Source organism: Poecilia formosa, unplaced genomic scaffold, assembly GCF_000485575.1.
Source record: "Poecilia formosa unplaced genomic scaffold, Poecilia_formosa-5.1.2 Scaffold398, whole genome shotgun sequence".
Lineage (NCBI taxonomy): Eukaryota > Metazoa > Chordata > Actinopteri > Cyprinodontiformes > Poeciliidae > Poecilia > Poecilia formosa.
The window spans coordinates 332,356-355,926 of NW_006800337.1; the positions used below are offsets into that span (position 1 = coordinate 332,356).

At 38.4% G+C, this 23,571-nt stretch overlaps 1 protein-coding gene across 1 annotated transcript in view; it reads left to right on the forward strand.

Moving 5' to 3' along the window:
• The first annotated feature begins 261 nt into the window (after nt 1-261).
• LOC103154743 (opsin-5) overlaps nt 262-23,571 on the forward strand; it is a 36,113-nt gene continuing 12,803 nt past the window's right edge. Inside the window, exons 1-2 of the mRNA XM_007576139.2 lie at nt 262-403; nt 15,506-15,625. Coding sequence (XP_007576201.1) covers nt 280-403; nt 15,506-15,625 — 244 coding nt within the window. The 5' untranslated portion in view covers nt 262-279. The remainder of the gene's footprint in view (nt 404-15,505; nt 15,626-23,571) is intronic.

The following is a 23,571-nucleotide window of genomic DNA, read 5'->3' on the forward strand; positions in this document are numbered from 1 at the left end:
ATCCCTGTATAGAACACCAGTTTTGCAGTCATTTCCTGTTTTGCTACTTATTGACACTTGTGGCGTCAGATTTTTTAATGCTGTTTGTTTTTTATTTAGATAAAAAAAGTTATTCATGCATTGATCTATGCAGCAGAGCCAGAACAGGAAGTGTTGCTTTTCTGCAATGCTTACCTGAAACCTTGTGTCTTTGTGAGGCGTTTTCTATTTGAGGAAGCTCTTCTATTGTTTCAACCTTCTTCCTTTCACTTCACAGGACATTCTCCACTGATAGCAGTGATGGAGAACACAACATGGCCGTACGCCGCATATGTCCCCCATTACCTCCTGCGTGGTGACCCCTTTGCTTCGAGGCTCTCCAGAGAGGCGGACATCATTGCGGCTTTTTACATCTGCATCATAGGTGAGTTTCCATATCAGCCAACATCCACCTCTGCACTGCTTTCACATTTCTTGTCATTCCACACATTGCACAAAACTCTTTAATGTTTGGGGTTTATTTTGGTGAATGTGATTTCTTCAGTTCTTGGAAAATTCCACCCAAACTTAGTGCAACATGTCACACCCTCACTGCAAGATAGAATATTACAGTTAAGAGTATAAAAACTTAGTAAAACGGTACATAATTTCATATAATTAAAAGGACAGCTGTAGTTAAACTCCAGTTGGATCAGTTTGTTTAGTGAAATTTAAGGAAATAAGTGCACACACACATGCATCTAATAATTGTGAATATTGCCTAAAATGCAGTATTTCTTGACAGTCATTTCAGAAAGTGAAACGACCATATAAAGAAATTCATGACGCAGAGTAAAACATTTTTACCCTGCGTAAAAATGTTTTAAGCTATTATTTTTTGAAATTTTAATGACTTGGCATATAGGTAAAGATGGATGTTTTGAGCACAAACATCAGGTCAGTTCATTTCTCTGCACTGTGACCTGGTTGCATCTCCTTCTGTATGAATTACTGCATCAATGCGCCGTGGCATGGAGGAGCTCAGCCTGTAGGTGTAATGGAAGCCCAGGCTGCTTTGATAGCTGCCTTATGCTCATCTTCATTGTTGGTTCTGGTGTCGCTCATCTTCCTCTTGGCAAAAGTCAAAAGATTTCCTATAGGTTAAAGGTAAGCAGAGTTTGCAGGCCTGTAAAGAACAGGAACATCATGGTCATTGAATCAGCTTGTCCATCTGAACTCTGGTTTGGTTTTGTTGTTTTCTTGCCCTCCCTCTCAGGCCACCTCCACATCCCAGGCCTGTTGTTTTTTTGTTTTCCTTGTTGTCCTCCTTTTGAGGCCCCCTATTCCCACCTGGTTTGGGTTTGGTTTTGTTCCTCCTGCCTAGACTCTTTGGGGAATGTGTGGATGTGGGGGACTTTCATGATCTGTAGGTGGTTGGACTTTAGTTTCTTGTGTATTCTTGTATATCGATCTTCCTTTGATTAGTGTTCCTTTCTATCTACTGTTAATGTTAGCTTCAGGTTTTTTTTATTTTTTTTTACCTTTCATTCAAGGTTTTCTTATGTTTCGGCTTTGTTTATCTTCTTCCCCTCCAGGAACCACGAGTTTCTGTTTTTAAGTGGATTTGGTGCTTTTCTGTAATACAGGATATAGTAGTGTCTCAAGGATCAGATGCAATGTTCTAAGAGTAGAAATCATTTCCTGTCTCTTTTGGGAGAAATATAATGTTAGATTCTATTATCAGTCAGCAAGAAAGATATACAGTGTGCAGTCTATTAGTCTAATCCAACAAAGGGAATATTAATCAGCTTCACTCAAAGATGCTGCAATACAGTGCTCTGAAAAAACTATACAGGTGAAGAAGTAGACTTCTGTAACAAAGTGTTCAAAATAAAGAGGATATTTCAGTTCATAATCATATTTATTGAAACTAAAACATACCACACTAGAGCCATGTCAAAATAATGTTGAGCACAGTGCTGGAGGGCTTTTGGTTTGGGCTTGTTTTGCACCAGGACCAATGAATCAACCCTGACACACTTTCCTTAGGACATCTAAAGAGTGGAGTAACCTTTTAAGCCAGCTTCCTTCGGTCTTCTGGCTGGACCTGGAATGTCGTCCCTCTGCACTGGACACATAAAAATGAAAGGTCTGTGAAGGAGCCTTTTTTGTTTTTAACTACGCAAGTGATTTATTTTTTTCAATGTCTGATTTAACAGTGTTTTATTTTTTAATGCCAAATCTCTTTTTAATATCTTTCTAAACTGTTACCATTTTGGCTCCATACTCATCCTTTGCCTTTGAAGAACTGCAGTCAGAGGTCTGCAAACACTTTTAATTAGTAGCATTTTAAAATAGCCAGGTTAAATTGGATTTTTTTTAGGTCTGATCTAACCTGTGCTTTGGCTTTATGACCAGGGAAAAAGGTCCAAAAAGTAAAAAAAAAACGTAAAAAGTCCAAATGGATCATTTTTTGTCAGCAGAGCAGTGAGTCTCAGTTTTTGGTCATAAAAATTGAAAAATGTCAGATGCTCAAACATCGACTGTAAAAACTTTCCTTCATCTTCAAAGGTTCTAAGTCTTCATCGTGAACAGCAAGTTGAAGGAATGTTCATGCATGGATTGGTTCTTCATAACTGGTTCAACTCCAGGTGGATTAGGCAGAAAATTGGAACACAATGCGTTTTTTTTTTTTAAGTATTGTTGGGCTCTAGTGTCGTTTATTTGAAAGTGCTCACACAGGAAAGTAGGTAATGAGAGAGAGGGAAGACATGCAGCAAAGGTCACCAGGCTTCTTCAAAAGGCTTCTTTATGTTGGTTGTGCTTGATCCCTGTGCCACCACAACACCGTGTGTAGTTGTATTTTAGCCTGAATAAATAACAAACCCCATAAATACTAACTAATGCAAAGAGTCTACATGTGACTAATTTATTCTCGGTATATACAGTACTTGCAGTATTGACTAAAGAAGGGTGTTAAAGCTTTAGTCTTAAGGGTATTTTATAAAAGTAAGGTTTTTCACATGCAGGTGTTCTATCTAATCTAATAGTTCTCTCTGAATCAATGACAGAACAAGAATAACTCAGCTGCTGCACACGCTGAAGTCTTTTAGCTAATGGAGTGAAAGACATTCTGCTGATTTGCCTTCATCTGCCCTGGAATGTGAGTGTGTTGGCTTTGATTTATCAGGTGTGTTTTCATGTCCATCAGTTTAATCAACCATGTTAGTTAACTTTTTAGACATTAACATTCCTCAGATCAGCGCAAAAAAAGAAAAAAAAAAGAAAAGAAAAGGAAAATCCTTCATAGAAGCAGATGAACTTGTTGCACATGTTGTGACTTTATGGGCTCATGTGAAGAGCTAATACCTGACTGGAACTAACACGTTCTTTTGAAACACATATGCAATAAATAAGCAGTGTAGGGCTCCATGTTAACTCTGGAGGAGCTGCAGGGGTCCACGGCTCATGTGGGGAAAAAAAAAAACAAACATTTGTTGAGACCACACTAGAGTTGAGCGTGAGGGTGATAATGCATGTAGGATGACTTTGACTTCACAATCAAACAGAGATTTTGTAAAATACCTAAAGTTGGTGTTTGGGATAGTCTTCAAATTAAAAGTACAAAAACAACATCAATATATACTTCCTGTTTGCAGATCTGAAGGTTTGAGGATTTGGAAGTTCCTCTCTCTCTCCTCATATCCTGTCTGCATTCCATTGCTTATTATCTGAGTATAGGAGTGAGGTCTGCAGGGTGGCTGATAGAGAAGGGATTCAGCTTGGTGCTGCTCTGTTGTCTAACCACAAAAAGCACATTACTAAATCTTAATTAGCGAGTTGTGAAAGGGAACGGCTTTTGAAGAAGATAGCTTTGTTTCAGTGGGATGAAGACGTCAGCCATGCAAATAACTACACAATAAAATGACCAGCAGGCTCCACTGGCCAGTGTTTGTGAAGGAGGAAAACTAGGATAAATGGAATATGTTCTGATAACATCTGCTAGACGTCTCTCAAGACCCAGAGGCCGTTAACAGTATCGCAGCACGTGCTCAGCAGCAAGAGAAAACCCTGCTATTATACACTGTTCAGTCTGATAGAAACATTAAACACTGGAGAAGGTTAAAACTGACACAGGAGAGCAAGTTCACCAAAAAACATCCATTCATTGGACATCTTGGTAGGACATCTTGGTAATCTGTGGGTTTTGCAAGTATCACAGTTTGGTTGAGGTGGATGGTGCAAGAAAACAAAATTATATATATATATTTTCTGTATGAAAGCTGCCTTATGTAAATTTCATAAAAAAATATATGTTCTTTACATATTTGTTAAAATTATCATTACGTCATGACAGTATAAGACAGATAATTTATGACAAAATCTAACTTTACTGTCTTCTCCCATTGCTCCCAGTACTAACTGCAGAAATTCACCACTCAGAAACAACCAATGAGAGCCAGGAGGAGGGTCTTAGCGCTGTCAATCACTCTTGTGCTTCTCCCCTCCTTACTTTCTGCTAAACTACAGGTGGTTTACCACAACATAGCTTGCCACAATTGCTAAGGCTAGTTAGCATGGCCTTCGATGACAGTTTAAAATGATTTGCCTGTAACGGTAAGTTGTTTCTCCGTCATTTGTACATTTAGCAGTGTGCATGAGGCTGACTGACCGGACTCCTTCTGGCTCTGATTGGTTGTTTTTCAGTGGAAGTGGTACATCTTTGCAGACTGCACTGGGAGGAGGTTTTCACAGATTATCCTTCTCATACCATCCTGCCACTACATGGTGACAGTTTTAATAAATATGGAGAAAATATATTTTTTATAAAAGTTGCATACTGCAGCTAGAAAAGGTTTAAATGACAATAGCAATACAGTCTCAAATGTATGGCTACATTTATGTGTTACTGTTCCAACACAAACCTAAAGAACTGAAAAAGTCATAAAACAATAATTACAACGCCAAACTCAGAAAACACTTAAGGATCAGTAAAAGAATACTGACTGATAACAATAATGGAAATTTGCTCTTTCTCTCTCTGGTCAAACTTTTCAGGTTAGACAAGCTGATGAGTTGCTATGACGTCCTACTATGAGACACACAAAGAGGAAGTAAAGAGTTACCCAGGTTCTCCTGTGAAGATCAAACCTCAACAAACTTGGGTCCTTAGAAAATGAGCAACAAAGTAAAGGTGGTTAGACAGGTTGTCCTTTTAGCAGGGATTGTTTCACCTGCAGGACCACAGAGTCTGAACCCTAGAAACCAGGAGCAGTGTTGTCACAGTCAGAGGAAACTTCTATAGCAAGTTAATCTACAGTACAGACTGTGATCTTCTTCTCCCACGGAGATCACAAGGGTGATACTCAGGCTGGGAAAAATCTAGTTTGTGTATATTTGATTGAAGAAACCAAATATTTGTGTTGCTTTGGGAAAAAAGAAAAACATAATAAAAGTTGTATTTCATGGGATTCAAAATTTTATACATCAAAATCAAAAACTAAATGAACCAAAGGGCTTTGTAAATTTTTTTTTATTTTTTAAAGTCTATTAAAAATATTTTTATGACAGACTTTTTAACAGTTTATGTTTCGCATGGCCACAAGAGAACCACTAAATAAAGTTACCCAACAGGGTTAGTGCTGGAGCGTTAATAGTTTATTCACCAGTTTCTGATAACAAAATAATCTTTTGTATCTTTTACTGGTTGGACTCTCCAGATTAAAAGAGTGTAACACAGTGTCTCACTTTTGCTTGATGGCCGTCAGGAGGATCACATGATGATTCACCCAGAGCAGTGAGCGCCAACCGCAGGAGGAAAACCTTCAATACTGAAAAATATTAAGAGATGACCAAAGTTTTAATGTTGTATCATATTTCTTTTATTTAATGTAACTATTAGTGAATGTTTATGAGTCTGATATCTAAACGCACTTCTGGAAGAAATTTTTTTTGCGAATATTGTGGGTAGAATGTTTTTATTTACTTTGGTTTTAATTTCTTATTTTGGTAACACTTTATTTGAAGGGGTGTGCATAAGACTGACATGACACTGTCATAAACATGACATAACACCTGTTATGAACATGAACGAGTCCTTATGAATGTTTATGACTGTTGTCATGAAGTGTCATTTGGTAAATAATGAAACTTTTAATGCAAAGTTGCCTTAAAAGTTGCATTAAAAGTTCATTAAAAGTTCCAACTTTGCATGATTTTGTAAATAATGACAATTTAATGTAACATTGGCACTTTTAATGGACTTTCACTGAGAGCAACGTTCTTCTTCATGAAACGAGTGGTGTCAGATTTTAGCAGTTGCAGGATTTCACTTTTGTCTTTGGCAGAAGGCCACGAGTCATTGCTTGTTTTGGTTACCTTTACCCAGACAGTTATATTCTCCAGTCTGCTTGGTGGTCATTCAAACAGAAATAGAGTTCACTTCAGCCAAACCAAGGCCAAGGTTTTTAGGTGGGATAGAGTTGCTGTTTAGGTCCACATCGGAGTTTGCTTGTACCAAATGAACCAGACTTTCTAGATGAAGGAACTAGTGTTTGACTGAAGTGGACCAAACAGGGCTGGTGTGAAGGCGCCCAAATGAAGCAGGTTCAGCTGCTGTACATCCAACAAAAGCAAANTTTTTTTGTTTTCCTTGTTGTCCTCCTTTTGAGGCCCCCTGTTCCCACCTGGATTGGGTTTGGTTTTGTTCCTCCTGCCTAGACTCTTTGGGGAATGTGTGGATGTGGGGGACTTTCATGATCTGTAGGTGGTTGGACTTTAGTTTCTTGTGTATTCTTGTATATCGATCTTCCTTTGATTAGTGTTCCTTTCTATCTACTGTTAATGTTAGCTTCAGGTTTTTTTTATTTTTTTTTACCTTTCATTCAAGGTTTTCTTATGTTTCGGCTTTGTTTATCTTCTTCCCCTCCAGGAACCACGAGTTTCTGTTTTTAAGTGGATTTGGTGCTTTTCTGTAATACAGGATATAGTAGTGTCTCAAGGATCAGATGCAATGTTCTAAGAGTAGAAATCATTTCCTGTCTCTTTTGGGAGAAATATAATGTTAGATTCTATTATCAGTCAGCAAGAAAGATATACAGTGTGCAGTCTATTAGTCTAATCCAACAAAGGGAATATTAATCAGCTTCACTCAAAGATGCTGCAATACAGTGCTCTGAAAAAACTATACAGGTGAAGAAGTAGACTTCTGTAACAAAGTGTTCAAAATAAAGAGGATATTTCAGTTCATAATCATATTTATTGAAACTAAAACATACCACACTAGAGTCATGTCAAAATAATGTTGAGCACAGTGCTGGAGGGCTTTTGGTTTGGGCTTGTTTTGCACCAGGACCAATGAATCAACCCTGACACACTTTCCTTAGGACATCTAAAGAGTGGAGTAACCTTTTAAGCCAGCTTCCTTCGGTCTTCTGGCTGGACCTGGAATGTCGTCCCTCTGCACTGGACACATAAAAATGAAAGGTCTGTGAAGGAGCCTATTTTGTTTTTAACTGCGCAAGTGATTTTTTTTTTCAATGTCTGATTTAACAGTGTTTTATTTTTTAATGCCAAATCTCTTTTTAATATCTTTCTAAACTGTTACCATTTTGGCTCCATACTCATCCTTTGCCTTTGAAGAACTGCAGTCAGAGGTCTGCAAACACTTTTAATTAGTAGCATTTTAAAATAGCCAGGTTAAATTGGATTTTTTTTAGGTCTGATCTAACCTGTGCTTTGGCTTTATGACCAGGGAAAAAGGTCCAAAAAGTAAAAAAAAAACGTAAAAAGTCCAAATGGATCATTTTTTGTCAGCAGAGCAGTGAGTCTCAGTTTTTGGTCATAAAAATTGAAAAATGTCAGATGCTCAAACATCGACTGTAAAAACTTTCCTTCATCTTCAAAGGTTCTAAGTCTTCATCGTGAACAGCAAGTTGAAGGAATGTTCATGCATGGATTGGTTCTTCATAACCGGTTCAACTCCAGGTGGATTAGGCAGAAAATTGGAACACAATGCGTTTTTTTTTTTTAAGTATTGTTGGGCTCTAGTGTCGTTTATTTGAAAGTGCTCACACAGGAAAGTAGGTAATGAGAGAGAGGGAAGACATGCAGCAAAGGTCACCAGGCTTCTTCAAAAGGCTTCTTTATGTTGGTTGTGCTTGACCCCTGTGACACCACAACACCGTGTGTAGTTGTATTTTAGCCTGAATAAATAACAAACCCCATAAATACTAACTAATGCAAAGAGTCTACATGTGACTAATTTATTCTCGGTATATACAGTACTTGCAGTATTGACTAAAGAAGGGTGTTAAAGCTTTAGTCTTAAGGGTATTTTATAAAAGTAAGGTTTTTCACACAGAGGTAGAGCTCACATGCAGGTGTTCTATCTAATCTAATAGTTCTCTCTGAATCAATGACAGAACAAGAATAACTCAGCTGCTGCACACGCTGAAGTCTTTTAGCTAATGGAGTGAAAGACATTCTGCTGATTTGCCTTCATCTGCCCTGGAATGTGAGTGTGTTGGCTTTGATTTATCAGGTGTGTTTTCATGTCCATCAGTTTAATCAACCATGTTAGTTAACTTTTTAGACATTAACATTCCTCAGATCAGCGCAAAAAAAGAAAAAAAAAAGAAAAGAAAAGGAAAATCCTTCATAGAAGCAGATGAACTTGTTGCACATGTTGTGACTTTATGGGCTCATGTGAAGAGCTAATACCTGACTGGAACTAACACGTTCTTTTGAAACACATATGCAATAAATAAGCAGTGTAGGGCTCCATGTTAACTCTGGAGGAGCTGCAGGGGTCCACGGCTCATGTGGGGAAAAAAAAAAACAAACATTTGTTGAGACCACACTAGAGTTGAGCGTGAGGGTGATAATGCATGTAGGATGACTTTGACTTCACAATCAAACAGAGATTTTGTAAAATACCTAAAGTTGGTGTTTGGGATAGTCTTCAAATTAAAAGTACAAAAACAACATCAATATATACTTCCTGTTTGCAGATCTGAAGGTTTGAGGATTTGGAAGTTCCTCTCTCTCTCCTCATATCCTGTCTGCATTCCATTGCTTATTATCTGAGTATAGGAGTGAGGTCTGCAGGGTGGCTGATAGAGAAGGGATTCAGCTTGGTGCTGCTCTGTTGTCTAACCACAAAAAGCACATTACTAAATCTTAATTAGCGAGTTGTGAAAGGGAACGGCTTTTGAAGAAGATAGCTTTGTTTCAGTGGGATGAAGACGTCAGCCATGCAAATAACTACACAATAAAATGACCAGCAGGCTCCACTGGCCAGTGTTTGTGAAGGAGGAAAACTAGGATAAATGGAATATGTTCTGATAACATCTGCTAGACGTCTCTCAAGACCCAGAGGCCGTTAACAGTATCGCAGCACGTGCTCAGCAGCAAGAGAAAACCCTGCTATTATACACTGTTCAGTCTGATAGAAACATTAAACACTGGAGAAGGTTAAAACTGACACAGGAGAGCAAGTTCACCAAAAAACATCCATTCATTGGACATCTTGGTAGGACATCTTGGTAATCTGTGGGTTTTGCAAGTATCACAGTTTGGTTGAGGTGGATGGTGCAAGAAAACAAAATTATATATATATATTTTCTGTATGAAAGCTGCCTTATGTAAATTTCATAAAAAAATATATGTTCTTTACATATTTGTTAAAATTATCATTACGTCATGACAGTATAAGACAGATAATTTATGACAAAATCTAACTTTACTGTCTTCTCCCATTGCTCCCAGTACTAACTGCAGAAATTCACCACTCAGAAACAACCAATGAGAGCCAGGAGGAGGGTCTTAGCGCTGTCAATCACTCTTGTGCTTCTCCCCTCCTTACTTTCTGCTAAACTACAGGTGGTTTACCACAACATAGCTTGCCACAATTGCTAAGGCTAGTTAGCATGGCCTTCGATGACAGTTTAAAATGATTTGCCTGTAACGGTAAGTTGTTTCTCCGTCATTTGTACATTTAGCAGTGTGCATGAGGCTGACTGACCGGACTCCTTCTGGCTCTGATTGGTTGTTTTTCAGTGGAAGTGGTACATCTTTGCAGACTGCACTGGGAGGAGGTTTTCACAGATTATCCTTCTCATACCATCCTGCCACTACATGGTGACAGTTTTAATAAATATGGAGAAAATATATTTTTTATAAAAGTTGCATACTGCAGCTAGAAAAGGTTTAAATGACAATAGCAATACAGTCTCAAATGTATGGCTACATTTATGTGTTACTGTTCCAACACAAACCTAAAGAACTGAAAAAGTCATAAAACAATAATTACAACGTCAAACTCAGAAAACATCTAAGGATCAGTAAAAGAATACTGACTGATAACAATAATGGAAATTTGCTCTTTCTCTCTCTGGTCAAACTTTTCAGGTTAGACAAGCTGATGAGTTGCTATGACGTCCTACTATGAGACACACAAAGAGGAAGTAAAGAGTTACCCAGGTTCTCCTGTGAAGATCAAACCTCAACAAACTTGGGTCCTTAGAAAATGAGCAACAAAGTAAAGGTGGTTAGACAGGTTGTCCTTTTAGCAGGGATTGTTTCACCTGCAGGACCACAGAGTCTGAACCCTAGAAACCAGGAGCAGTGTTGTCACAGTCAGAGGAAACTTCTATAGCAAGTTAATCTACAGTACAGACTGTGATCTTCTTCTCCCACGGAGATCACAAGGGTGATACTCAGGCTGGGAAAAATCTAATTTGTGTATATTTGATTGGAGAAACCAAATATTTGTGTTGCTTTGGGAAAAAAGAAAAACATAATAAAAGTTGTATTTCATGGGATTCAAAATTTTATACATCAAAATCAAAAACTAAATGAACCAAAGGGCTTTGTAAATTTTTTTTTATTTTTTAAAGTCTATTAAAAATATTTTTATGACAGACTTTTTAACAGTTTATGTTTCGCATGGCCACAAGAGAACCACTAAATAAAGTTACCCAACAGGGTTAGTGCTGGGGCGTTAATAATTTATTCACCAGTTTCTGATAACAAAATAATCTTTTGTATCTTTTACTGGTTAGACTGTCTCCAAATTAAAAGAGTGTAACACAGTGTCTCACTTTTGCTTGATGGCCGTCAGGAGGATCACATGATGATTCACCCAGAGCAGTGAGCGCCAACCGCAGGAGGAAAACCTTCAATACTGAAAGATATTAAGAGATGACCAAAGTTTTAATGTTGTATCATATTTCTTTTATTTAATGTAACTATTAGTGAATGTTTATGAGTCTGATATCTAAACGCACTTCTGGAAGAAATTTTTTGCGAATATTGTGGGTAGAATGTTTTTATTTACTTTGGTTTTAATTTCTTATTTTGGTAACACTTTATTTGAAGGGGTGTGCATAAGACTGACATGACACTGTCATAAACATGACATAACACCTGTTATGAACATGAACGAGTCCTTATGAATGTTTATGACTGTTGTCATGAAGTGTCATTTGGTAAATAATGAAACTTTTAATGCAAAGTTGCCTTAAAAGTTGCATTAAAAGTCCATTAAAAGTTCCAACTTTGCATGATTTTGTAAATAATGACAATTTAATGTAACATTGGCACTTTTAATGGACTTTCACTGAGAGCAACGTTCTTCTTCATGAAACGAGTGGTGTCAGATTTTAGCAGTTGCAGGATTTCACTTTTGTCTTTGGCAGAAGGCCACGAGTCATTGCTTGTTTTGGTTACCTTTACCCAGACAGTTATATTCTCCAGTCTGCTTGGTGGTCATTCAAACAGAAATAGAGTTCACTTCAGCCAAACCAAGGCCAACGTTTTTAGGTGGGATAGAGTTGCTGTTTAGGTCCACATCGGAGTTTGCTTGTACCAAATGAACCAGACTTTCTAGATGAAGGAACTAGTGTTTGACTGAAGTGGACCAAACAGGGCTGGTGTGAAGGCGCCCAAATGAAGCAGGTTCAGCTGCTGTACATCCAACAAAAGCAAATAAAAGGCAAAACTGATTTCACAGTATGTTCAGTTACTGTCAGAACCATTAGACAATTTGCTTGTGAGGAGTTAACGGTCTGAAGGTCTACAATTTTTTATTAACTCCTTCTTAATCATGAGTCAGGCTAGAAAGGCAAAAAAAAAAGTCTTACAGCAAGAGTTTAAATGACATCTGCTTAGTTGTATCAAATGGGAACATTAGTAAAGTAAAGTTTTCAGATTTTTTGTGCAATTTCTGTCCTCCAAGGTCCTGACATACACAAAGAACCAAAGGTTCATGAGTCAGAGCAAAGATAAACGGAAGCAATGTCATTTTGTATTTACTGTGTGAAAATGACTCGTCAAGCTGCATTTGAAAATAAAAGCTAAATAGATATCCAGTGCTGCAGTATAAAGGAAAGAGAAGGGAAGGTCATGGCTGCCTCAGTGGAATAAAGGGCTGGAAGATTACAACTCTTGTGTGCATGCATGTGCGCTTGTGCGTACACAGGCATGTGTGTGTATTCATCAGAGTGGACATTAACAACCAGGGTCACAGAGATACTTGGTATTCATATTCCTGGCTGATTTACTGCTTCTGGTTTTTCTTATTTTTGCTAATTCATCTTTGTAAAATAACTCAACATCTGACAGATTGGGCAGAGCGCATCTGTGAACATCAGTTTTCAATTCTTGGCAAAGACTTATTAGAACTTAGATTTGGACTTTGACTAGGCCATTCTGACACTTGAATAGGCTTTTGATCTAAACGCAGTCGTAATTATCTTTCTAGCTCTCCTCTTCTCTTTGTCCTGACCGGCTTTCTTTGGCCCTGATGCAGAGCCTCATCCCCACTGCATGATACTTCCACCACTGTGTTTCACCACTGGAGTGGCATGTTCTTTGAAGTGTTGAGAGTTGAATTTTGAAAAGTTACATTTCACAATTGCATGGTTTAATTGCAAGCCACACATTTCAGATTTTTGTTTGTGAAAACATTTTAAAACCTCATTCATATGCCATTTTGTCCTGGTTTGCCACATAAGAAACCCAATAAAACACACTGAAGTTGGTGGTTGGGGGTATGTGTGTCCCAGTAATCATTCTGATGATTCATATTTTTGGAAGCGTTATGACTTTGTGATCTAGTCGATTTTATTTATGTTACGCTTGTGTGTTTTTTTTTATTCCCCTTTAAATATTGTTTTGGGCCCTCCAGTTCCAGTGTAAAGTGTTCGTTCTTTACCTCATTTAACTAATACAGCAGGATATTGAGCAAGACATGGAATGCATTTTATTTATCCTTATTATTCATCCAAATCGGCCAACCTAATTAGGAGGACCAGGCGGAGGGGTTAGACAGTTCATCCCGTCTCAGAGTGTTTGTCTGTTTTTTTTTACGAATAACTTTCACATTGACCCACAGCCCAGCTTTGGCAGAGAGCCTCCATTCGCTATTATGTTCCTTCCTCGTGTATCATATGAGTACATGGAAATGGGGGAGGTGCACAGTCCACTCATTGTGGCAGTTATTAAATTAATTTCACCGCGAGTTCCCCTATATAGTCACAGCGATGAATGTGGTTTATTCAGTTAAAGGAATGTTTGTGCAGATCAAACTGGCTGAATGGGAAGCATCTGATGGGAAACAGGTTGGAGTTGGAGGCTAAACTGCTCAGTCTGTGGGGGAGATGCTGCAGGTTTAACTGTTTATTTTTGGACTGCATTAAAGCCACACGTCCACTTAATCTGCATGTGTATGCTGGTGATGGTTAATGCGTTAAATTTTTCCAATAACATGGAGGTGACTGAGGCAGTTGGATCTTTAGCCTGGCGGTCTAAAAGTGGGCGGATTCCGGCTTCATCCTGCCAGAGGTCGGTTTGCCTCTGGGCACGGCAGATTGCCCCAAGTTTCCAAGTTGAGGTTATGGTGTGAAGCAGCGTTCTTCAAGTGGGGGCCATAAAAGTTCAAAGTTGAAGGGAAAATGAGAAGAAAATGAAAAAAACAAAAAAACAAAAACAAAACAGAATCCATTAAATTTTTACATAAAATCTTTTTATTTATTTATTTATAATGGAATCTGATCTGTGTTCTGAAATGTTTAGTTAAAATAACTTATTGGAATGTTATTTGGCGGTGCTCTTCAAATTGCACTAATACAATTAACTATGACAGGATAAAACATAAAAAAACACAAAATATATGAAGAGCCTTTAGGGCTAATTATGTTGTTCTTACTCTCATAATTTAGATGAACACTAAAAGACACAATAAAAACCTCATAATACTAAAGACCACAATTCACTTTTCAGTTGGTGCTTAATTATATTTTTAGAATATATTCCTTTCATGTAACATAAAATGTCCAGATCAGAGCCATGCTATCCCCCAGACATCGGCTCAGTGCGGCTTTGCAGCTCCTTCGTTTGGTTTCATGGCTCTCTGGTGTGCTGTCAGGTCCCACTGGACTCATTAACATCCTGGTATTTTCAGGCAACAGCAGCTAGGAAGACTTTGATAACTCTTTGTTCATCACCTGCCAACCACCGAAGCACAAATAGCCTCCATAACTAATTAGCATTAGGCTAATTAATGTCTTTGAGATGCATACATGGGTATAAAACATTACAAGGTACAAAAAAAGAAATTTTACACATCATACCTCCATAATATTCCTCATGTACTTTGTATAAAATTAATTATATATATAAAGTTTCCTTTTAAGTGTAACACACTGCAAGATAAACATAAGGGGCAGCATTATATTGTGTGTTGTGTTTTCTCATCATTTCTTGTATTTAATATGTGAAACGTCAGCACGACTACGAGCCACCTGCCAGCTGAGGTTTGAACATGGCTGTGGTTTATCTCCTACTACTTCTCCAAAACTCCACCGTCCTTCTAACTTGGTGTAATCTACAATCACTTTGCCGATGGAATCTTAGATGAAAAACTAACAAGAGGTTTGATGGCCTGTTAATAGGTAACCAAGTTATCCATGGTGGTGAAATTTTTATTTTTTCACATTCTAGCTCCAATTAGGATTATTCTGGTCCTGCAGCTAAACGCTGACAGGAAGTGACTTTTCTTTAAAGATCTGAACACAAAGAAGTAGCCTGGTAAAAACAAGTTGTTCCTTACTTTGCTTCGTGCAAAGGGTCTGGAGTTTCAACTATTGAGAAATGATTGCTTGCTGCTAACGTTTGGCTCTGCAAGCTGAAGTAAGCTGCGCGATATGAAGCTTATCGTGCCACATCTTTGCTAGCAATAAAGTATTTTGGAGGCGTGGCCAACATGGTCTAAATGGCTTTGTTCTCTTCCTCCACTGTTGTCGCCAAACTACAACCACAGGCAAACTATATTTCTAAAACAGCGCAGAAAAAAATCTATGCATCTTTTGGAACTCCTTCTGTTCACTGATTGGTCAGGATGAAAGCAAAGGGAAAATCTTTAGACAGAGGACTGAAGGGAGATGACAATAGAGTGGAATTGAGGGGAGGGCAATTGCCAGGCTATGATACAAGACTTGAAGAAAAAAGATTGCCATACAGTAAAACTTTATTTCTCTCTTGACAGGAATCATGTCTGCAACAGGAAATGGCTTTGTCATTTATATGACCATCAAACGCAAGACCAAGCTGAAGCCTCCTGAACTCATGATCGTTAACCTTGCCATTTTTGATTTTGGCATATCAGGTAATGAGAAACATCTGATACATGTGTCTGGTTCATGCTAACACTTACAGCTGATGAATGGATGGTTTTTGAAAGATTATTGCATGTTTTGACATTCACTAAATCTTATACAGGTGATATAAAATGTATACACAGCTTTTTTAAACTGCCTTATCAAAGCCAGGGCTTCTATCTTTTGGTATGACCTTCAACTGACCTTCATGCTGTTAAGCCCTCAATTTTTTTAAAGGAGAGTGGGCCAAATTTTCCCAACTGCAATGTAAAAGTGTTGGTCACTGAAAACAACTGATGGCAGCCATTGGCTCCCAGGGTGGCAGAACCTGTTATTAGGTTTAGGCGGTAATTGCCTTTTGAAATGGGCCCAAGTTGGCTTAGCAAAAAAGAAGAAACCTGTAAGGGAGGAAGATATTTTTACCAATTCCAGAAAGCATGCTTATGTTGCCAAAACATCCAATGACACACAATGCATCTCTCGGCTTTCATACTGTGCAGCTGATGAGCTGAGTGGAGGCAGCTATGCACAATCATTTGCTGCACACATTAAACAGAGTGGAACCATAGGAGCTCTGGAAAGATGACATTTTCAGTCACAGGTAGAAAAGCCAAGCTTACGGCATAAAGCAAGAAGGAAAATCAGTCTGGACACCCAACAATAGCCTGTGGGCTTAACATGAATCTTAGCAAAACTGAAATATTCAAGTAAAAAATGAACTTACAATAAAAAGTTTAATTTCCTTTGTGGTAAGGAACATAAAGGATAGATACAAATTTACACTCACTTAAAATGACATCAAACAAGCATGACTAAGACCAAAGAGCTTTCTGGAATCTTCAGAACGAAGATTGTTGCAGATTATGAGTCTGTTAGGGGATATTGAGATAGATCAAAGTAATTTGAAAATCAGCTTTTCCATAACCATAACCATACAGAAAGCAGTCTACAAATAAAGCAACCATCAAGGTGCTGAGGTCTAGCCAACCAAGCATTTTCACCTTGAGAGGAGGCTGCAAGATGCTGAAAGAAGTCTCCAAAAACACTAAAATCTTATCTGCTGACCTTCAGAAGGCTGTAGCTCATGGGTGGGCAATCCAAGTCTTCGAAGACCAGTGTCATGGAACTCTTCGATGTCTCCCTGGTCCAACACACTTCAATTAAATACCCAAGTCACCTCCTAAGTGCAATCAAGTTCTCCAGAGTCCTGCTAATGACATCATTATTTGACTCAGGTGTGATGAAGAAGAGACACACCTAAAAGTTACAGGACACTGGCCTTTGAGACCTGGAGTTGCCCGCCCGTGTTCTAGGTACTGTTGATGTTGAAGAACCTGCCTGGATAATCTGGAAGACGCAGTAAAGAGGAACCATGGCACTACGAAGGCCCCAACATACTTGGGTGTACTCCACTACACAGAGGACCACGCGTAATTGAGACAGACTCACTGTGGACTCAAAGCAGACGTCCACTGGACACATTCATGCAAATGTAAATGTTTACCAACACTTACACATACTTGGTATCCCACAGTAAACTGCCCAGCAGGAAGCGGCGTTCACATCAAACTAACCCCAACCATCTGCACAGAGAGTGCGTGGAGTCTGGGTGGCTCACAAAATATGGAGAACACAGGAGTCTTCAGTCTCATTGGTTCATTTGTTATATTCTTTGGTCAAATGAGTCCACAATTGAATTATTTGACCTCAAGAACAGAGAAGATGTTGGCATAAACCAAATACAGCATTCCAGGGAAAGAACCTCAAACCATCTGTGAAGCAAATGACTTTGAGTGCTGCTGCAGTTCATCATAGAATCCACCACAAATTTTACCATGAATGCCTGAAACCCACAAATACTTGTGACCTCCACTTATTATTACCGTATAACCATATAATAAAGCAGGATGGGAAATACCAAGAAATTTATCAAAGACAGTCAGAGAATGAAGAAAGGTAAAGTTCAGATTTTTATCTTCATGAGATGCAGTGGGGTGACTTGATCATTCTCTTATTGATGAATTAATAACTATAAGACATCAATGTAAGAACATTTCCTTTGAAAGAACATAATGTTTAATGGGCTATGATAATTTTGTATGACTGTTTCTTACATCTCTAATTAAGGTCAACCTCTTTGTTGTAGATAAAGGGATTAAACACTTTGTTACTTTACAAAGTCCTGCTGACTTCATGCGTTTCAAATCCTCCCATGAGCCAGAGAGTCTGTGGAGAGCCCTGGCCCGGCCCACCTGCTCTGTGAAGTTCACAACATCATCCAGTACTGGTTCACTTCCTGTCACAAGCCCCGCTGAAAAGTCCTGGATCTGAAGGAAGTTCTGATCCAGCTTCCACTGACAGATGTTTAGGGAGCAGAGAGTAGGGTGCACTGGGATACCACTATGCCTTTGATTTTCTGCTGATTCCTCCATCAGATGACCAGCTGTCATGTTGTTTACTTTAATTAAAACTTGTGCAAAGTAAGAGAACACAATGAGCCGTCTCTGTTCGCTTATCAGAAACGGTATTGACTGACTTATAGTCAGGTGTGACTTGCATATATTATTTTCCTCTTCATGATGCACGTTTTGACAGACACATTAAATTTTAATTCATACCAACGGACATCAGACAAGGAGTCTGCACCATCTGCAGCAGCGAGGAAAGATAAACCCAGACCAGAAGTGAGACGGCCAGAGCAGGAGGAACGAGTCCACAGCTTGAAGAACATGAGGCTGGGAAATGCAACTTATATACACATATATATATTTTCCTCTTCATGACAAATATTTTGATTGATGGGATTCAGAGTTAGGAAAACATAATAATACTATAACATCCACATCATCGTGGTATGAGAAACCTCCCCATACTCTCATGTGTCCATGATGTCTCAGCCACCATGCTTCAGTGGTCTGTGGCTTGTGGTGTTTGGGGTTCATGTCACAAACCACTTCTGACCTCAGGACCCATTTAGAAGATGGCTATGCATTGAGTCAGGAGTATCAATGGTTGGGAAAGTAACAAAATCACACGGTTAAATAGGGACGCAATGTTTTGCTATTAACTGTCATCACTATGACTACTAGATAATATAAGGAACATGGCTATCAGATTTAACCAGTCAGTGAACATTTTTAATTTAGAAAAAGAATTGTGTGGAAGTGGTATGTAGGCTAGCTGTGCTAGCTTGACTTTGGCAACCTTACCATGAGCATGTGCTGCAGAATTTGGTTTTTTGGTTCAGTTAACACAAAAATAAGACGACCCACATTCCAACTGTTTGAGAGCTCATCAGCAGAGCAGTTTACATTAACTAACTAAACTGCTGTGTCGAAGCAATCATTAATTAATAATTGCAAAATAAACATCAAGCCTGAAAACGTAACACTGTAACAGACCGAATGTTTTCCCTCCCATGTGCTCAATGATTTGTCCCCACACAGGTTTTATATTGCTTTATTATAACTGCTCAGTCATCAAAAAGTTGACTTTCTTTTTCACCCATTATGTGTGTTGCTTAATACGGAATGCAACTTAAAATTACAGAAGGACCTCAATACTAGCAGATGGGGAAACATTCATAATTGCAGATACAGATTGCTCTATTTGAACGGCTTACAAAGGCCTGAAGAAAGAAAACACCATATCCTGTGAGCCTGACCAAATTATATGCAATTTGTGTATATTAAGCTAAAATGATTAAAAAATAACATAGAAAAACACAGAAATGTTTCATGTTTCTTTTTCAGTATGCGACAAAGATGCTTCTTGCTCAAACCTGCTTCATGCATCATCGCTGTCTGTGTCGCATCAATTATAATTGAGCTTGAGTTGAATTGCTTGTTCTCAGTCATTTCTTTATGCTGATGAATGAAACGTTTCATTCCCTAAGGCTAAACTTAAACATTTGTGAAATGGTGCAGCAGTGGACTGTGGATGTACTGAGTGAGAACAGCTGGTCTAATCTGTTGCTGTTTAAGAGACAAAAAGAGAGATGAATGGAGTCTGCAGCAGAAAGAAAGTCAAATATAAACAGGATGTGCAAAATGACTTCACTCATCATGTCTGTGGCTGGGAAATAGATTGATGTCACTAGGCAGTTCAGCAACTGACGGCAGCCACCGGGGGCAGAAAATGTTTCTGTTTGTCTTTTTCATCTCAGTTTTGTAAAGGCAGTTCAGCTGGAGGGAACTGCTGTCCTTTTTGCCCCAGACATGTTCACTGCAGCACTAAAATAAACTGATTACAATCTATTCAGTGACCACACAAGAGAGGTTTCCACCGACTCAGGAATTCCTTAACTGATAGAATTACACACAAATGTCAGAAGGGAGAAATAATACGACAGGGTGATATTTTATGCAACAGAACATACAACTGATAGATAAATCAAAATCAGTTCTCACAGTCTGTCTTACAAATATTTTTGAAATTCTTGTGTTGTCAGGTAAAAAAGGCGTTTTGAACTCTGCAGCTTAGAGCTGACACTCTGACAGGTGTGTTTGCTCTCATTTTGTGAGTTTTGTGAAACACAAAAATTTTGATATGGCTGACAAACCGCTTGATCCTAGCACCAAAACATTTTACCAAAAAACTTTTTAATTGCAATGTTTCAATTCAGCAAATTGGTTCTCAATTCCAGCCTGTGTAATTTTATGGTTGGTAGAAATGCATCTAATGAGAGTTAGGTATTAAAAAATAACTTGAAATGTTAGCTTTAGAAGTTAGATTAAATTTGGAAAGAATATCACACAATTCAACCAGAAACTAGGTTCCAAAACTTGACTTTGTTACAAAACGAGTTCTGAAAAGCTACAACATCTTCTGAAGTATTGGAAGAAACTATTTAAAACATCTGCAGTCACAATTTATTTTTTTATTGATTTATTTAGACAAGTGTTGACAAGAGTTTAAACATCGGGAGCTAAAGTTTACTGTGCACAGCTGATTAAACCACCAGGCTGTAAACAGCAGAAAAGGGCAAAGGTCAAATTATTGTCCACATGGAGGAGCTTCAGTATTGCAAATTTGAAAAAAGCTGAAGCTAACGCAGTAGTTTAAGGTTCGAAACCTAGAAATGGCTTGAGAATATTTCTCAGTAAAACACTCTTATCTGCATGCTATATGTAGAATCTGGAATTGAAGCTCTAGAGCAGGGCATACTGACCTGTGTGTGCCCCTCTTGATCCAGACAGAGTTAAGTCAACAAAGAACGTGTGTGTCCTGGAAGTGAACAAAGCGGGTAATCGCTCCATGTGTTTCCCCTGCAGCCCGCTCTGCAGCGGCCCGGCTCACAATAAAGGTTTTGAGTCCAGGCTGATGTCCTCGCATGCCCTGTGACATGAAGGATCACATCGCCGCGTTTGGGACGAACGCAGAGTTTTTATTCCCAAATGAGTCTTTCCACTGGTGGAGTCGTAGCTCAACGGTCGGAACGTTTTGGTCAGCTGGTGACCTTCGTCAGTCAGGACCAACTGGGTCACCCGGCTGCGGCTCTCAGGGGGGCTTGGTCCGAAGCCACTCTGATTTTCTATTTTCTACACAGCAGAGGGAGAAAATGTATCCCTGCTTCTTTATTGGATACCACAATGCACAATGTATTATGTGTATTATGGTATCTGTAGTGCAGATTTCTGGTGCAACAGCATCATCACTCTAATTTAACCCTGTGGTGCTCGCATAGTAAATTTGGGAGGAGATACATTTTATGTTATGACATATGTCTTTTTTTTCTTTTTTTTTTGAAGAACGGACGTAGCACATTGTGCCACAGATCAAAGGTTCTGGGGAAACTTTCATTTCCTCTGAGCCTTAGCTCTATTAAGACAGTCAGGTGCATACTGATACAATGTTGTGAAGCAAGGGAATGATGTCATTGGACAAAAGAAGAGCGATAACTCTCCTATATTCAGAATATGCTCATTGACTGAAGGAATGGAGATTTCTTAACCCAGGCCATGAATAATTGTTGAGTAAAAGCTACAATTTACATCAGGCAAGAAACAATCAGGTGTGAAATGATGTCTCCTCCTGAGGATGCTTTTTTTTTCTAATTAACTTTGTCTTTTCACTTCTGAAGCACGACTCATTTTTTTTTATGAAGTTAATTCAAAAATATAGCCTGTCTGTCCACCGTAACCATGAGCAACACATTTAGTACTGTTGTTAAAGGTTCAGCTGAACTAACAGGGAACATATGAAGGACTTGGTCTCTGTGTTGTATTTTTCTGAATCATCCATTCATTCATTCACTGAGTTGATCTCCAGCAGTCAGTCAGAGATAAGGTAGTTTCAAGTTCATGTTTTTGATACTGGGAAGAAACTAGATCACCAAAAGAAAACACACATATGTATGAGAATCACTTGAAAAGGCTCCACAGAGATATTTTGCCAAATTAATAGTTTTGCCATCCATATGAAAAAAACCTTTGTATAGCATGTTTATTTTTACGACTTATCATGTGAACAAACTTATTCACATGCAATTTGAATTGCGTTTCTTATGAAAACACTGCAATTACAAAATTCAGTTTTTTTAAACATTAGGGAAATATCGACCAAGTTTTGCACAAATCAGTAATGGAAGCACAGCTAGTTTGTGCCTTTGGGACAGAGATTTTTGAGACATCAAGGTAAAAACCATCACTATGTCCTAAAAGTGCAGCGCAAGACTGAAAACCTGTGACAAAAATCAAGTTCCTCTCCCTCCTACTGCCATCCACAGAAACACACCACTCGATCAAGAAACAAGTGTTTCTTGATTATGTTTTCAAGCATCAAAACACTTTTGTTTTGATGCTTTTTTATTGTCACTAAAGTGCAAACAGAAAACTGATGAAATGAACTCTTCAGAGGAACATGCTTTGTTTGCAGGAGCATTTTTATTTTTATTTTGGAGTGGATATAAAAAACTAAAATGTAAATATAGAACGCCGCGGGCCGCCGTGGCTGCGATGTAGCTTACCATCATCAGTATGTTAATGTGTGTATAAATGACTGAATGTAGTGAGAAGCACTTTTGGTCCTCAGGACTTGATAAAGTGCTACACAAGTACAGGCTATTAACCATTTTAACATAGAACTGGTAACACATGTAATTATGGAAGAAAATAGTCTGTATTATTCTCTCTTGGTTTGTATAATGAGTTTGGGAGCCTCAGAATAATGTGGACAGTGTTGAGAAACACAGTTATACAGTTAATGGGTCGGTTTTCAATTCTTTTTAAACATTAGCTGTCAGACATCATCAGTATCTATCAGTCAGCTCAAGGTTATGCAAAAAACAAACATTTTACTTAAAAAATAACCCATGTTGCTTAATCAGAATTATGTAAGCTCAATAAATTAAAATGAAAAATATGTTGGTTCCTTATTCATACCCTATATAGTCCTCATAAATCCTCTTCAGTTTACTTTGTCTGTCAGACAGGCCTTTGAGTAGGCCGACTGAAGACACAGAGGTCGTCCTGGTCATCATAAAGATAATGCAGAATGCATAAACTACATAAACATTTAACATTGTTGTTTTATTGCATGTTAACTCAAAATAAAGCACTGTCTAAAGCAAATATAAGTAAATAATTGCACATTCTGTAGGCTTATGCCGTCTATGGATGTAGAGGATTATCCGGATGACGTGCAGGCTGGATCACTACCATTATAAATATTCTCCATTATTGGAATTAAGCTTTGCCCTCTGGATACTTAAAGTGTTACGTGGAAACGTTAGCTGCCATGGAAAAGAAAATGAGAAACAGTTCTGACTGAACATTCTGGTGGCTGTGCGCTCTCTAGAGTGATACTGATTGTGCAACGAGTTTTTATCAACAAGTAACAATTTTGTTAAGAGCAACTTTAACTGTAGTTTCCAATAGTTACTTGTTTACTCCATTCTGTGACAACAGTTTTTTTGTAGCTGTTGTCAGCTAGCAGCTAGTTTGGTGTTTTTTAA